The 18,439-nt window shown below is 32.4% G+C and overlaps 1 protein-coding gene across 1 annotated transcript; it reads right to left on the bottom strand.

Annotated features, from left to right (window-relative positions):
• Positions 1 to 906: 906 nt before the first annotated feature.
• On the bottom strand, positions 907 to 8,106 carry LOC127701781 (sushi, nidogen and EGF-like domain-containing protein 1). The gene is made up of 7 exons (XM_052205747.1): positions 8,038 to 8,106; positions 6,814 to 6,964; positions 5,645 to 5,764; positions 2,901 to 3,014; positions 2,021 to 2,134; positions 1,662 to 1,775; positions 907 to 935 (listed from the first exon to the last, which is right to left on the bottom strand). The coding sequence occupies exons 1-7, from the start codon at positions 8,104 to 8,106 to the stop codon at positions 907 to 909; spliced, it is 711 nt and encodes a 236-aa protein (XP_052061707.1).
• Between the last annotated feature and the right edge of the window lie 10,333 nt (positions 8,107 to 18,439).

Below are 18,439 nucleotides of genomic sequence, written 5' to 3'. Positions count from 1 at the left end.
GAATTATCAACAATATGGTCATTTCCTGTGCTAACAAAAGGATTCATTTATAAAAAAATCGTTATGAATTATCAACAATATGGTCATTTCCTGTGCTAACAAATTGAATAATCAAAACACTAAGGTTTTTCTACTCGATGCATAGCTAGCCTAAGCAGTAGTTCGCACAACTTTTCGGAATTTTTGTAATTGATGTATGGATTTTGTTTGTTGTTGTGGGCCATACTGCGACCAATAATTGCTAAGATCTCTGTCATTTGGTCCCTGGTGAATAGTCCCATGGCAATAATACCACATTTCCTTATCCCAAATTGATCGTCGGGATGGTTTCAAACTCAATAAATATATCATGGTAGGATAACTTTTTCAGAGAATATACAGTCAAAACACTTTATAGATATAAAAGTTAAAAAATACGAAGATATGGAACATGTATCAATGTAGACAAAATTAAATGGTAGTGGTCAACTATAGGTGACAGTTCGCAACCCAATTATTTTATTGAATCATAATACGTCCAGAATTGTTCTATTCTATCTTGTATTGTTATCTTTTTGTTAAAGTTAATAGGTGTTGTACACCCAGATATTATTGTTCTTTAGTGGGTACGCATTATTGTCAAATTACCATCCTAGATTGTACCACCTACACTGTAGTCAGTTATTCAGCATTTGGAAGATTAAAGTGTATATAAATTTCTAGTTCATAGAATTGTGTAATTCTGATTAAACTAATTGCGTCGGGTACAGTAAACGTTAATATCAGTTGTTTTATATTTCTGTCTTTTCAAACCATACCTTTTAAAGGTTATTCTAACAATAGTTGTTTTGAAATCATTAGATGTAAATTAACAATGCATGAAACTGGAAAAAAAAGTTTTGTAAATGCATTTAATCTTTAAAATATTTAATAACTGATATTTCTCACAAAGAATACTAAAATTTAAATTTATCGTTTAATTACCTGAGTTCTGTTAATTTCTCTAAATTCACATCTTTCACCATACCAAGATTCTAAACATTTACATATAAATCCGCCATATTGATTTATACACATACCATCATGCAGACAAGGACTTGATGAACAATGATTCATCCCTTTCAAAAACAACATAAGGTACCAACCAAATGAAATTTTAAATGTACAAAACGTTTACGTTTAATATACTCTCATTCCAAATTTGAACACAGATGTTTGGCTTATTAACATACTGTTTAGCTTTGCCCTTGTTGTAGAAAATTTGAGAGGTCATTACCCTCTCGTCGTATTTGAAAAGCTGTATCGTAGACTACGACCGCTACTGTAATTCATATTTGATTAATTCCGTTTTAGTTATTACCAGTTAGGCCGAGAGCAGTGTTATCAATTTTGTTGCTTGCTAAGAGAAAAGAATCTACAGTTCAAGAAGTTGAAATGTTTAAATATTTTTTTTTTCATAACAAACAACTATTTCTTCATTTTAAGGTTAAAATGTTCACTAAAACATTCTGTACTAACAAGTATTGTGTATGCTGCAGCTATCAAACCTTTGTTTAAGTTGGTAACTTTGGTGTCATTTAGGATCAGTTACTTGTCTGGTCTGGTCAGTGTTATATTCAATAGAACTTCATATTTATCTAGATTATACATGATACATTAGCTAGACTCGGTAATCAACTTACATTTTTCACAGTGCAGTCCGGATGATTCATTTGTACAAAGACATTCATAACCATCGACAAGATCCACACATGTTCCATTATTTTCACATGGATTACTTTGACATTCGTCTATCTCTGAAAATTAATATTGCGTGTATAGTATTTAACAAAACCGACAAAATTGCGTGTACACAAATATTACGATCGTAAACTTGGAAAATGAAAATTTCTTTACCTTTGATTTATGAGCGATCAAATTAATTTATTCTTTACAGTTGTTATAGAAAAATGCTCATTTAAAATCTGAATATAGGTGAATACTAAGACATTTCATTTGCCAGTGGAAAATGTTAAAGATATTTTGTATTCTTCTTACTAACCTGTCTGACATCTGATTCCGGTATACCCAGGTAAACAGGCACAATCCCATCCGGGTGTTTTATCAATACATGAAGCATTGTTGTAACATGGATTGCTCTGACATTCATCAATGTCTGAAATTTTAATGTAAGAATTGTTTAATGTTCGTCTTCACAACAGTTACCTTAGCATATTTTTTTTTTAACTTTGTTCTATTTCATAATTTATTTCATGTCCTTTTGTCTCTCATTGTTCATTGAAAAGCTTTTTCATTTAACACTTTAACATTCGGTAAGATTTTAAAGTAAGAGAATTAATAGGACCGATGGTTTATGAGTTGAAAAATGTCTTAGGGTTAGATACGGACCATATATCCTTTCAATATTTGGGTGATTTCTTATCATCAGATACAACTGCGCATCGTCTTTTGATATTAGAAGTCACATGGCGGATGCCCTTGCTAGAGGAGGAATGTCTGACCAGTCCGGCACACCAGAGTTAACTCTAAGTGTTTTGCAAGGTTCATGTTGTTCAATCGTTCTCTATGGTGTTTTTTTTAATTGCTTCTGTCTCTTTGTCGTTTTATAAATGTGTTGTCTGTTTATATGTTTATTTTAAACCCAGTATCTTCACCCTCCTTTTGGGGGGGGGGGGGGGGATTTTCTGCAAAAACTTACTATGTTACGCGAATCATCAGATTAGCTTTTCGTTTTCATCATTTGCGCTTGAATCAAAACAGTTGCAAAGCCATGTTGAATGAACACTCAGTAAAACTAAACATCTCATGATTTTTTGCACATGATATCCTTCGGGTGTTTTGACAAGGAATATCACAGGAATATTTATTTCATTTGTGTTTTACAGGTAATATTTGTATTGCCTTAAAATCATAACTATTACCTATTTGGCAAATATCACCTATGTATCCAGACTGACAATCGCACAGATAATGATTAGCCTTATCTCTACATGTTGCTCCGTGCATACATGGATTACTCCCACACTCATTAATATCTAGAATGAAAATATAAGAAGTTTTTATCAAATTTTTGAAATCGTCAGTATAACATAAATTATATTAATCCGTATCTATATTCCTATACATTTTGAAAACACGATGATAATAAATTAGATTCTTAATAAACTCTTGTTGTCAATATAATGGAATTTTATGCGACTTTCGTACAAGTGAGAGTTTAGCTAGCTATAAAACCAGGTTTAATCCACCATTTTCCACATAAGAAAATGCCTGTACCAAGTCAGGAATATGACAGTTGTTATCCATTCGTTTGATGTGTTTGAGCTTTTGATTTTGCCATTTGATTAGGGACTTTCCGTTTTGAATTTTCCTCGAAGTTCAGTACTTTTGTGATTTTACTTTTTGGGTAGAAGGTTGAATGGATTAATGAATTAGATGCCCACCTTTCTAACCCTAAACATTGATATCTATATATTGGAAAGAAGCTTTCCGAAAGTTAAGAAAGGACATGTCGTGAGTATGGGGCCTTTAATTTAGTGATTGTTGTTTGCTGGTGTATATCATTTTTTTGGGGCATATATCAGATCGTTAGTATATTCGTTTGTATTGTTTTACATTTGTCATTTCGGTTTTTTTTATAGATTATTATGTGGTATTGGGTGTGCTCATTGTTGAAGGCCATATGTTGACCTATAGTTGTTAATGTCTATGTCATTTGATGATGTTCAAAGAGCACTCGCATCATGAAAGTATAAACTGTACAAAAGTGCTATCTGAATTTTCTTTTCCTGTTGATGGAAAATAAGAGGAAACAGTGAATAAGGTATCACAGATAGTTTTTATTTATGATATTTTCAACAATTTAACTCCAAAATCGAATCAAACTAAACCTGATGTAAACTAGACCTGGTCTATGGTGGATAGTTGTCTCATTGGCAATCATACCATATCTCCTTATTTGACATTGGATATACTTAGATATTTTTGGTTTATCAGATATTCCACGTTTGTTTTGCATTTTTGATTATCATACATTTTGACTTGGTCCTCGAGCATCTCTGAAGATACATTAATTGTCGAAATGCGCAATTTAATTTGTACAATTAGTGTTATTTTGTTCTTGGATCTCAGTTGGATAGTTAACATTTGCTACAAAGTGCGTCTTGATGCGTAAATATGATATACATATATCTGTAATTTCTACTAAGAACCAAAGACTAATTACTTCCGCAAACGAATGTCAAATTCTTTTCTGTGAGACACTCTATAGACCATTGAATGCATGTCTAACATGAAATGATAAAAATAATCAAGGATATTTTCAATGTAATATCTACTACCCTATCTGACAACTGTTTCCAGTATATCCATTCCTGCAATGACATCTATACGCATTCAACAAATCCAAACATTTTCCACTATGTTGACAAGGTGAACTTGCACATTCATTAATGTCTGAAAACAAAAGCAGTGTGAATTGAAGATTACAGTGTCTGCAGGATAAATGAAAATAAAACATATATATTTCCTGTGCCCGACTTTAAAAAAAATAATGGTCGAAGAAAAATACGAAAACAGAATTAACAGGCCACAAAAAGCTATACAAAAAGTAAGAATTGGCAATTATAAGAGTAGTGTTCCTTGATAAGCCAATGTATGTCGCACAATAGCCTAGAGCAGTGATAAACCTAGTTGGTTTGTCCCGTTAGTACATTACGTCTCTATTGTTAGAACTAAAAATGAATGCAGAAGTGGAAGCATCCTGTAGACAAATGACACAGCATAACCTTCAGCCGTTTTCCAAAAAATTACAAGGTACAGAAACCGTACATATTAACCAAACAAGCGACGATTGATCAAAATGTAAGCAATGAAAATATTTAGTAAGATACGCTAAAGTAACACGCAATACGAAATATCCAATATTGGAACGAACTCTGATTATAGTACCCAAAATGAACAAGAGGACCCAAGTGATCTTGAAAAGTAAATTACCAAGATGTTCATGGCTTAAAAAAAAATCTTCATTGGGCACAGGTCATTGGTGAGTCTATTGGAGACGAAACGCACGTCTGGCGTACATAATTTTAATCCGGTATCTATGATGAGTTAATTGCGAACAAATGTTGAAATTGTTTAGTAAATTGGTGGCTTTGTTGGTACAGTGGTAAACTAACGTTCCAAGCAGGTAACTCAACACTTACAAAACCCTCATATCCCATTTGCCTTTCTGTTCAAAAAGTCACAGTATGCATAAAGGTGAAGAACATCTCCCTTTCCACGGATGACGGACATAAAAGAAATGTTTAAATGTCAATAGTCTCTTTATTTCCAACGTACTCCTAACCAAGTTAAAAGCCAGAATTATATTTTTTTTTCGGAAATGATGGAGCATTCTCAAATGTATCTCCAATGCCTTTACAGTAGTGAACACGAACTACTTCTAAAGAAATGATAAAATGCACTATCAGGGAGTCAAAATTCTACTTATATATGAGTTTTGGTCAATTGTTACCGTAGAATGGTAATGGTTTCGGTTTATCTATTGCTTATTCTCTATTGCGTTCAGTTGTTTCTTTATTATTTTTTTTTTTCATCTTTTAAAATAATTCAGTCAAATATTTGGTGCATTGATGCTAATATATTTTAAGTTTCCAATATTTACCTGTTTCACAATGTATACCAGTAAATCCAGGCAGACAGTTACAGCGCCACCTCGATAACCCGTCTAAATCTTCACAAGTTCCTTCATTTTGACATATCTGGTTATCACATTCATTGATCACTTTGAAAGAAAAAGGCTTAATAGATTTATGTGTGTGATACTGAAAAATATTTAAATCCACTATAAAATTTAGTTTTGTCAATATATCAATTGACATGTTTTCCTTTCATATTCCGGAAATTATGAAATCATGTGGAGCAAGATCTGCCTACCCTTTCCAGATAACCTGAAATCACCCCATTTTTTGAAGGGGTTCGTGTTGCTAAGTCTTTAGTTTTCTATGCTGTGTTTTGTGTTCTTTTGATTGTCTGTTGGTATTTTTCTTTGTTTGCCATGGCGGTGTCAGTTTATTTTCGACTTTTGAGTTTGAATGTCCTTTTGGTATCTTTCGCCTCTTTTTTTCTAAATTAAGGAATATGATTCCTTTATGCTTAGCTTTGATTCCAAGTCCGATTTTTGTAATGTCGGTGATTTTTATAGATTTCTATTCAATATGGATTATGTTAATAATTATTCAATGCCGTACAGTGACTATACTGTTACCATATACATTATTTGGTCTATGGTAGATAGCTGTCTCATTGGCAATCATACCACATCTCTTTATTTGATATTGGATATACTTAGACATTTTTGGTTTATCAGATATTCAACGTTTGTTTTGCATTTTTGATTTTCATACATTTTGGCTTTGTCCTCGAGCATCTCTGAAGATACAATAATTGTCGAAATGTCGTCAGACGTTGATATGGTGTTTTACATAAAACATATTTCGAGTAGTTTAGAACAGAAGAATCTTGTATACTATAAAGAATCACTTCAAGCAATATCAAAGATAGTAGCCTTAGGTTGAAGAAAGAAAACTCAATCTTTATTATAAAACAAAACCTTTATATAGAAGCAGTGATAAGTATTTGTTTGTATTTATGCTACATTTCTTATTGGAGGTTTCAATGGATCACATATGAAAACAATATGTCCGGTTATAATGAAGAATTGATTTAAAGACACACAAGGAAGAAATTATATTAAAAATTTAAGTTTTCAGAATAACTTCGTCGGATACTAGTATATGCATAATAGTATGCATAATAGTTTTCAAAACTTACATGTAGCCTGTTCTACTGTAATCATATCAACACGAAATATAAATTTTCCTGCAATTCCAATATTTGTTTTCTGTGGAACATTTATAATATCAGAGGTTCTAGATCCTTGTACAGCATAATAATGTTCGCCGTCACCAGCATCAAAACCTACCTATGAAAGCATCACAAGACAGTTCAAACGAAATTTAACTTAATTCCGGTGCATATTATTCACTCATCTGTTAAAAAGGACCCCAAAAAGATATTACTTTTTAAAAGAATTGACATTTTTTTTCTGTAAATACATTCATTCTTAGAGCTATCATCTCATTTGTTGTTTTTTTTTAATTCTATCATTTTATTTTCTATCTGTTTTTTCCTTTTTTTTTTTTTTTTGTATTAAGACCCCCTTATCTACCATAACCGGAAAACATATTGTGTTTTAAATGACCAGACACGATGTGTTTTCCAAACCTATAGAAACACTATGTTACATTGTTAATTTTAAGGGGAAGTGGTTAATAGTACATCTAGTTACGATCAATGCACACTTACTGTCATACGAGTGAGATGTTTAGCTAGCTATAAAACCAGGTTCAATCCACAATTTTCTACATAAGAAATTGCCTGTTCCAAGTCAGGAATATGACAGTTGTTATCCATTCGTTTGATGTGTTTGAGCTTTTGATTTTTCCATTTGATGAGGGAATTTTCCTTAGAGTTCAGTATTTTTGTGATTTTACTTTTTACTGATCGTGTGCTAAAATTTCTTTGACAAGCAATGTCTCTTCAGTGATGCTCGAGGTCAAAATATAAATATTTAAAAAGCAAAGAACCAAAAAGAGACAAAGAATAAAGTGAAACCCGAACATTTAAAGTGCAGTATAATGAATATTGTTGTTATTATTGTTATTATTTGTACTAACATTATGCATGTCCTATGGTTTTGTGGGTTATTGTCTTATTGACATTCATACAACATATGCTTGCTTCTATATTCATAGATATAAGAATATGTGGTATGCGTGCAAATGAGACAACTCACCATCCAAGTCACAATTTGTAACAGTAAACCATTATAGGTCAGATTTGTTTAGCAATCGTAACAGTTTGTTGTTCTAATTTACTATTTATGCTTTTATTTTTTTTTATTTCGTTCGTTTTTGTGTGAAATTGAATACCTGTAGACTCTTCTAAATTTCTAGCCGATTTTTATTGTTATCTGTTACAGCTTCTGTTGTTTACCTGAGCAGGTATGCCTCCTAGCCCTGTTGAGCTGTCCCCTCCACTAGCATCTCCGGTTGTCCATTGCATCTTGTAATAATTAAACATAACGAATGAGTGAATTCCATTAGTCACCAAAACACACTGGAATGTACATCGCTGAAAAAATAGAAAAAAGTAAAATCACAAAAATACTGAATTCCAAGGAAAATTCAAAACGGAAAGTCCCTAATCAAATGGCAAAATCAAAAGCTCAAATAAAGGCAACAGTAGTATACCGCTGTTCGAAAGTCACAGCAGTCAACATTGTGTTATAATCTCAATCACTATAAAAACAAACATATATGTAACAAAGAAGCACAAAAAGGCCTATGTTAAATCCACCCATAAAGGATTGAAAGATTTTAAGTACTGGGACCGAATCCTTTCCCTGACAGGCACATGGTTAGGTTAATATTAACTCTAACGTAGAATCGCGCGTTAGACGTACATCAGTTGTTAAGTATGTAAACGTCACACAGGTACATATAAAATAATGTTCCGTTTCATAGTTATCGACAGTAGAAGTCAATATAACAATAGGCTTACAAATTTATATATTACAACATTTGAATTTTTTTTTGGAGATCACTGTCACAAAAAGAACAAATATGCATATGATAGCTATGTAAATAGTGAGTAAATTTACAAAACATTAAATTTATTTAATGAACCCCGTTTAACAAACACCTATGATACAAGTAGTCAGCCAAAATAAACTATCAACAGACCAATTAAAAAATTGCTTGAGTTGAAAATATGTGCAAGCCCATCGCTCAAAATTTCATAGTATATACCTTTTCATAGACTAACCGATACAAATAAGATAATTTTATTAAATATTTAAATTCCAAGCTTACTTTCGTATAATATGTTCATACGACCCATATGGCGTGAAATTAGTCCTCATGAGCGATGTATACCAGTGGGAAATCTAGTGTTAAAATATTCCCTCAACTGGAAACACTGAAAACATGATTATTTCAAGGTTTGTTTCGTTTTTAACAAGGATGCTATCAATTATAATTATTCAAAAGAAAACGTTCTGGTAAATAGTAACAATAAAAATTAATTGAAATAAGAATTTCCATCTTATGTTATCATTTCTGTCCTAACACAGCAAAAAAGGAAAATATCAAAAATACCAAAGTCAAAACGGAAATTCCCTTATCAAATGGCAGAATCAAAAGCTCAAACACGTCAAACGAATGAATAACAACTGTCATATTCCTGACTTGGTACAGGCATTTCCTTATATAGAAAATAGTGGATTGAACCTGGTTTTATAGCTGATTAAACCTCTCACTGGTAAGACAGTCGCATGAAATTCTATTACATTGACAGCGATGTGTGAACAAAACAAACAGACATAATAGGTAAAAATGTCAAAAATAGGGGTACAGCAGTCAACATTGTGTTATAATCTTAGTCACTATAAAAAAAAAACAATTATGTCAACAAGGAAAAACAAAAAGGTATACAGACAAAGCACATTAGCAAAAATGAAAGACAAGAATGCAAAAATTTACCATAGCACAATAACACAATGACGGGATGTATGAGTACCGAGTCACGTCAAATGAATGTTACCAAAAATAGACTGAACAGTGAAATTATTAATTTACAAAGACAAATAAAAGAATATTATAACACGTTATTAAGATTATAAACAACGTCAGTACCTAGAATCTATACTTCGAGACCATTGTGTATTATTTGTAAAGTTGATACGAAATATTCATCAACAAGGTCTTGGTATCTTCCGATAAACTTTTTTAGAAAAAGGACGAGACGTTCTTTGACATACCCCTGGTTCGTCAACTTTCTGCTCAGACACTAGTGATGTTTTACAAAGTCTGAGTAGCAGCTGCAAGCTCTTCAATATCGAATGAGTTGGGAAATGTATATCTCATATGTCAGTAAAGTTGGTATATTGTTACTAAGTTGGGGGAAATAGATAATTTCCAAATTAATCACGTCTCGTTTGTCATAGATTCTGGTACTGAGATGACCGCTTATGTCAAATTCGAGGTATACATCTAAAAATAAGGCAGAGGAAGCCGTGTCTGTTGTTTCTTTAATTTCTAGTTCTGGAGGATATGTATTAATGGAACCCAATCAGAAAAGTTTGGATTGTTAATGGAAAGAACATCATCAATATATCTGAATGTGAAATTAAATGATTCGAATCATTGTTGATATACTAACATACAACAATTGTTTTTGAGAATTCCATGTGAAAAATGCTAATTTTTCAATAAAGCTATCATGTACCACAAATTTGTTTATGTGAAATTCATATAATAATTATTTATTCTTACTCTGTGTCTTCCATGTCGGTCAGCACCATAGAAAGCAACGTTGCTCCAAGTTGTAATAAATATCCATGTGGCGTTGAACTCCGTCTGTTCCGGAAATACAGATTGTATTTCTGTTGATGACCGTTGAAGTAAACCCGAGTCGTGTGTTTCCCTGAACCAAATATCACCTCCATTCCTGGTATCAACATCGCCCCAGTACGGGGCTATGATTTGTGTATTTTGTTGATATGGAAATGCTGCTGGGGAATATGTAATTAAAGGTGACAGAAAGGTTATATCACCATTAGTGTTCACCTACAATTGTTAAAATCTAATAAAGAATATACGAAGACATTTTGACGTTTACAATTAGATTAAATATATAAATACACATCCAATAAATGGTTGTTAATTTGTCTATCTATTATTTTATATAAGCTGAATAAATCGTCTTCTAGTGTAATCTGTCATACACAGATTCTAATACGGCCTATTGTTAAGCATATAAGCATAATTAAGTACGTGTTATGCTCTCAAATTTCTGTTTCAGAGATGCCAATGATCTTAAATGCCACTACATCTATTTAATTGCATATGAAATATTTCCTATCAGATGTGACTTACAGTTGCATAACTGGATACTTAAAACACATCAGAGATACCAGGCTTATAATTTGGTACGCCAGACATTCAAATCAAAACAGTTGCATAGCCAAATTAATTATTACGAAGTAAAAGAGCATTAATAACCGAACATTTTATAAAAACTCGTGCTAATACAGCTGATATTTCTCGGGAGTAGAAACCCCTTACCGTTTTAAATTTCAACATTTCATCAAATTTAAATTTATAGAAAATGAACATATCAATGATGTTCATGTCAGCACAAAAGTGCTGACTATGTGGCTAGTAGTACCTTTGGAAACGAAAGGTTCATCGGTAGAAGCATCGACCCAGTGGTTGTAAAAACTCGCAAGAGATATCTGGCTTGTAATTCTAAAGAATTAATAAGCGAAAATTTCGAAATTAGCTAGCAGGATACGTACAAATCTTGTCGGTGAGTATAAAACTAAAACAAGAATTGCAATTGCAAGCAAAGGCAGATACTCCTTGAATTGAAACTAAACGGCAGCCATTTCCACGATTTTAACAGCGAATGCACATACATGTATGACAACATGTATATCTGTAAATTTTCAGAAATTTTGAATTTTTTGCATTAGTAGCGACAGCCATTTTGAAATTTCAAAGATAAATTACCCATCTAAACATGCCAGTGAACATTTTTGTAACGTTTCTTTAAGTTTAGAGCATTTTGAAATTTTTCGCATTGTTTTCATGGTAACATCATTCATTTGTACAAATATCAAACTCAAACGCCATCTCTCCGCTTGACCAATGACATTTCTATTCAGTTTCATTAAGTTTGGACACTTTTCTATTGTTCGTATTTGTTCTGTTTCATGGAAAGGTCTTACTGCACATCTAACAATGTGCATATGGTGCTTCTCATTCTGATGATGTTACATCAACATTGGTTCAGTAGCGTCCCCGAAATGCATCGGACAAAAGTGTAACGCTATAGTTATAATAATAACATAAAAAAACGAAGGGAACAAGAATATGTCACCCAACAATCGTTCGGAGATATTAAAAAACTTACGAAAAGCGATCTGTGACTATTGCCGAAGAAATTAAATGCTGTATTAATGTAAATCTCACTAGAACTTCCATCATCCACTGTAGGTAGCCGCGCGTCGCCATTTGTAGGACCATATGGATAAAACATGTGTAATGGAATACCGACTGCAAAGTCTAATACAATCAGGGATACAAATGCTGAAACTTTCATTGTCGTCTGTATGAAATAACAGTCGACAGAACAAAGGCATCTTTATATACATTTTCAATGAGGATGTATGTAACTGTTGCCAATTACCAAAAACCTTCCTGATATATCTGAGGCGATTGTAATCATGATACGTACCTTCCTGGTCTGTAGTATACATACATAGTACTTGACTGCATTACCAGTATAATTTGAGTTTTTGGTCCTTTGCTTAATCTGCATAAAACCAGTGGATACAGTACTTTTGAATTTGTAAACTTGACACTTGTGTTTTCCGGATTGTAAGAACTAAAAACTTTGGTAATGTTTGCACGTTCTCCAAATGTGACAGATTGATATGAACAAACATTTGTTTTGAGAATAGGTCTTCAACTATATATCAATTAATCATGTTTGTTGTTAGCTGATAACCCATTTTTAGCAAACATAACTTTTTGAAATATTTACTTTTGATTTAAAAAGGTGTCGATAACATCCTCATTACTAAAAATATATCAAGTTCATAAGCTGTATTCACTTTAATCACACATTTTAATTTTAAAAGGTGAAGTGTCTTCTAATATTTGCAACGTTTTCTAATGTTCCTTTTATCTATAGTTCTTTATACATTTATGTTTCTTAGTCGATGTTACTTAATTCATATAAATGATTATCAAGAGTTCATCTTGGTTGAAATTGCGTTAAAATTAGCTATAATTATTTAATAGATTTTATGGTACAATGAAATATTGTAACTTTTATTTGTGAGTTTTTTTATATTACGATTGTAAATTTTAGAAATATGTAGAAAATATTTTTGTATTTAGGAATACATCCCACATGAAACTTTTAGGAATTGTGTAATTGAAATGGGGGCGCTACTTCAGGCACATGTTTTAATATGCAGGCTCTTTTTGAATAGCTCAAAGGAAGAACATACAGAAATTTGGCCACACTCAATTTCATAAAATATTCATCATAACTTGTGTTAGTTTTTATCTTATTTTTCATTTGCCTTCAGCGGAGCATAAGTGACTCTATATTTGAGTCGCTAATAATGGACTCTTTATTTTTCCTAGAAAATGTTTATTCAGGCAATAATCAATACCCGGCAAAACAATGCCTTTTGGAGTCTTAATAATGCCGTATTACTGTCTTTTGAGTTTATTATCATTCAATTGTTTGTGTTGAGTATGAACAAATTTGGAGAAAACCGGTGGTAGGAGGAGAAATTGATAAGGAAGTCGTGACCCTGATGTTAATTCGTGTAAAGAAGAAGAAAGAAAAGATAGCGGTGTTATGTTGATATAATTGTAATACTCTAGTACCGCATAAAATTTATTTCCTCGGAGTCATCCACAGTACATATTTTGTTTTACAAACTCGTGTTTTCTCCATACCCGCAATAAACTTGAAATGATTCTTTTTTATAAAAAGCATAGATTTTAGTCTCTGATGCATGATTTTTTATTATTAATTGTTTTGACTTTTAACTGGCTTTCAGTAACTGCGAGTACATCAAATCGTTCTTTCGTGTTAATTTGACCTGTTGATACAATTTGTTATGCTTTTTTGTTATTTAATGTTTACTTATTAGTGTTATATCTCGTCCTCTATTTTTGATATATACTAGCTTTGATATTGGTAAGTGTTTGGTATGACTATAAATTTTCACTTCTGTTCTCGTTCTATGAACGACAAAATTCTATTTGGCGGCATTTTGTTCAAGGTTATGGTTGTCTTTCTGAAATTGTTTAACATCTCACCCCTTATTTTATTGATTTTGTATTTACATTGTGTCATAGATCAAATTTATTCGTTCAGTGTATATAATATATTTTTTTTATTGTTAAGCCATTTCAATTGATATTTTATACTTATATGGTTCATAAGTGTTTCCCGTTTTTTATATAGATTAAACCGTTGGTTTTCCCGTTTGAATGGTTTTACACTAGTCATTTTTTGGGGCCCTTTATAGCTTCCTGTGTGGTGTGAGCTAAGGCTCCGTGTTGAAGACCGTACTTTGACCTATTATGGTTCACTTTTACAAATTGTGACTTGGATGGAGAGTTGTCTCATTGGCACTCATACCACATTGCCTCACATTTAGGTGTTAATTTATACACATGATTCAAGTGACCTGTATATTTTACTGAGGTTTGCCTCTTCTTCCATCTATTGTATGCAAACGAATAGGAAGTCAATAAAATTGAGAATGGAAATGGGGAATGTGTCAAAGAGACAACAACCCGACCATAAAACAGACAACAGCAGAAGGTCACCAACAGGTCTTCAATGCAGCGAGAAATTCCCGCACCCGGAGGCGTCCTTCAGCTGGCCCCTAAACAAATATATATACTAGTTCAGTGATAATGAACGCCATACTAAACTCCAAATTGTACACAAGAAACTAAAATTAAAAATAATACAAGACTAACAAAGGCTAGAGGCTCATGACTTGGGACAGGCGCAAAAATGCGGCGGGGTTAAACATGTTTATGAGATCTCAACCCTCCCCCTATACCTCTAGCCAATGTAGAAAAGTAAACGCATAACAATACGCACATTAAAATTCAGTTCAAGAGAAGTCCGAGTCTGATGTCAGAAGATGTAACCAAAGAAAATAAACAAAATGACAATAATACATAAATAACAACAGACTACTAGCAGTTAACTGACATGCCAGCTCCAGACTTCAATTAAACTGATTGAAAGATTATGTCTTCATCATATGAATATCAGGCACAATCCTTCCCGTTAGGGGTTTAGTATCATACCATCATAACATATATGAGAAGAACATAACCCGTGTCATGCCAACAACTGGTTTTAAAATAAATGTGTTTAGTGCCGATGCAAAGACCCTATAAGTGAATCAATATTAACGCCAAAATATGCAATCTTTAATGACCTGACAACAGTATCGTAACTATATCCTTTCTTAATAAGTCTATTTAAAGGTTTTGTTAGCTTCAGAGGTGAATACTGACATTTTTGTGCTTTATAAAGAATATTTCCATAAAAAAATGGATGTGAAATACCTGAACGTATAAGAAGTCTGCATGTTGAGCTATATTTACGAATGATGTCCTTATACCGATGATAAAATTTAGTAAATGTTTTGACTAGTTTGTGATATCGAAAACCCTGGTGTAATAATTTTTCAGTAATACATAAATTTCTCTCGTTAAAATCTAAAACATTGTTACATACACGAGCGAATCGTACAAGTTGAGATATATAAACACCGTAAGATGGTGACAAGGGAACGTCACCATCTAAAAACGGATAATTAACGATAGGAAATGAAAAATCATCTCTTTTATCATATATTTTAGTATTAAGCTTTCCATTAATGATATAGATATCAAGATCGAGGAAAGGGCAGTGGTCATTGTTAGTATTAGCTTTATTTAAAGTAAGTTCAACAGGATAAATTTCTTTAGTATACATACTGAAGTCGTCATTATTGAGAGCCAAAATATCATCCAAATATCTAAAAGTATTATTAAATTTGTGTATCAGATGTTGTTTCGATGGGTCTTTGCTGATTTTTGTCATAAATTGTAACTCATAGCAATACAAAAAAAGGTCCGCAATAAGTGGTGCACAGTTAGTCCCCATTGGAATTCCGATAACCTGACGATATACGGAATCTCCAAAGCGAACAAAAATGTTATCAAGTAAAAATTCAAGGGCATATATAGTATCAAAGCATGTCCAATTGACATAGTTTTTTTTGTTTATTGCTACTAAAAAATGACCTAAAAGAGTTTGAACATATATATTCACATTCTGACTTTTTAAATGCCCATTTAATTAGGTGTGTTAATTTTTTCTTAATGAGAATGTGAGGCAATGTGGTATATAGGGTAGAAAAATCAAAACTTTGAACAGATTCAAAATCACCAATATATGCATGTAATTTATCAAGTACTTCCAACGAGTTCTTGACACTCCAAAAGTAATTAATTCCACTATTTTCGAAGGCCTTATTTGAACAATTTATTATCAGGTTTTTGATTGTACCAAGTGTACTGGTAAGAAGAATAGACAATTTAGTAGTGGAACAATGGCTTGAAGACGAAATGAATCTATATTTGTAAGGTGTTTTGTGTAGCTTCGGAAGCCAATACATAGTTGGGACTTTCATTGTATTTGGTTCTGCTTGTAAAGCGGTAGCTAAAAGTTTATGTTTGTTACAGATGTCGTTTTCTGAAAATGGAGTCAGTTGGAATGTTGGTGAATTGGTGATTTCTTTTTTCAGAACCTCAATGTAAAATTTACGTCAAACAATAATAATATTATTAGCAGCTTTATCGGCCGGGACAAAAACAAATTCCTTGGCTAGTTCTTTTAGTTTATGTTTGATACGAGAAATAGGTTTATTGTGGTTATTGTTAAGAGTAAAATGTTCTTTAAAATGTTGAATACGTATATCAACTATGTTCATTACTGAATTAAAAAAAGAGTCCAAAGATTTTTTGTCAGCTTTTTCCCGTTTTATCCATTTCAAACAGTAAGTATGGAGTGAGTCGTGGATGATATTACGACACTCATTCCAATTAATAATTGACGGGGGACGATATTTAGGTCCTTTACTGAGGAATGATTTTAACTCTCGGTCTTGAACGATGTTAAGATCTCCTGTTATAACATGGGAAATGGGTCCATAAATGTATTCGGAATTACTGCAATTACATGAAGTAGGTGTATTTTCACTGATATTAACATCTTTACTCAATTGGCTATAATTAAACACAAATTTCCGGGTAGATTTCTTGTAAATATAACAAATAAGAGGGAGCTCAGTATTATCAAAATATCCCGAATTTGTTCTTTAACAGAATGGTCGTTAAAAATACCGGCAATATTTACAAAATCAAAACCTTTATTAACATACCTTATTTTAATAAACTGTTTTTTATGATCTTCAGGGCGATCAATTTGGGAAACAGTTTAGAATAACAATATGCCATTATAATTTGAACGATTTCATACTTAGGACTGCTATATGAAATTGTGTTGCAATCCTCTAAAATTTTATTTAACTTATTAACCGGTAATGAACAGAGCTTTGTTAACAGATGATGTCTGCCGTTGTTTTTTGAAATAGAAATTAGGTCCGAAATATTGGTATGATTGGTCCGAAATTTTCTTTGATTGCGAATTTTTCTACGACCATGAGAACGGTTTTTACGAACAGTTTTAGAAACTATATCCAAAATGTTAACAGAATCGGTTCTTGATATATTACCAATTCCCATGATATTATCATTAAGACCGAGAGGGTAGACTGTCTGTAATTTTTTAATCCAATTTAATTCAATTATTTTCCGTGATCGTACAAACTTTGAATGAGATTCACCAGGCTGCTTATTTACTACTTCTAAAGGTTGAACTGCTAAATATTTAATAGGATGATTGTGCTTCTTAAGGTGTTGATAAATGATACTTTTGAATGTATTGGGTCTTTTAAAACGATACAGATGTTCTTGAGTGCGTTTAGATAAATATCGTCCAGTTTCACCTACGTACTGAATACCGCATCCCGGTTTGTTTCATGTGAGTAAATAAATAATACTGTTTGTTTTTCAAGTTATATCAGTTTCAAAATTTAAAGAAAATGTGCGACCATTAAACGTGGACCTTACCGTATTGTTGGTGGAAAGACGGGGACATGTAAGTCATTTTCTGGCATGACACTTATCGATAGAAGGGTAACCACGATTTTTATTGTTAAAAATGTTAGCGATGGTAGTATTTTTAGATAAGCGATTTTGAAGATTGAGACGTGTAGATACCCTTTGAACGAGTTTAGTATTTAATATTTTTCCATTTCTAAGCTTCATATTTGTTTTTTGTTTGTGAATTATATTAGAAAGGAGCAAAGACTGGCGTCCAGAATATGAACCAGCATACAATGAATTAAATTATGTAAAAATGATAAATCTGTTCGGCTAAAGATGTCAAACGCTATCCGTATTAATTACCCGAAAAAGAAAGGGTATATCAGGGTAGCGACTGACGTCTGACTAAATAGTAGAATGGGGTTGAATATTGAAATACTACTTTTTGATAAATATTCCTAAAGTAATGAACTAGAGAAGTTCTCGCTCGGACACACACTCCATAATCTAGTATATTACAACCTATTTGTAAAAATTAGCTCCCATGAGGAAATAAAGCGAGATCGCAACTCCTTGTTCAAAGTGAAAGGTTGCTTCTGAAAATAAAGCTTTCCTTCTATAGGGTT

Source organism: Mytilus californianus, unplaced genomic scaffold, assembly GCF_021869535.1.
Source record: "Mytilus californianus isolate M0D057914Y unplaced genomic scaffold, xbMytCali1.0.p SCAF_5, whole genome shotgun sequence".
Lineage (NCBI taxonomy): Eukaryota > Metazoa > Mollusca > Bivalvia > Mytilida > Mytilidae > Mytilus > Mytilus californianus.
This window is presented reverse-complemented; position numbering and strand designations above follow the sequence as displayed.

Excerpts from the sequence above, each read along its gene's own strand:
- LOC127701781 (XM_052205747.1), bottom strand. The coding sequence starts at position 8,106 with ATGCAATGGACAACCGGAGATGCTAGTGGAGGGGACAGCTCAACAGGG. Across the intron at positions 5,765-6,813 it reads TACAGTAGAACAGGCTACAT|TGATCAATGAATGTGATAAC; the intron begins GTAAGTTTTGAA and ends TTTCTTTCAAAG. Across the intron at positions 1,776-2,020 it reads CGGAATCAGATGTCAGACAG|AGATAGACGAATGTCAAAGT; the intron begins GTTAGTAAGAAG and ends ATTAATTTTCAG.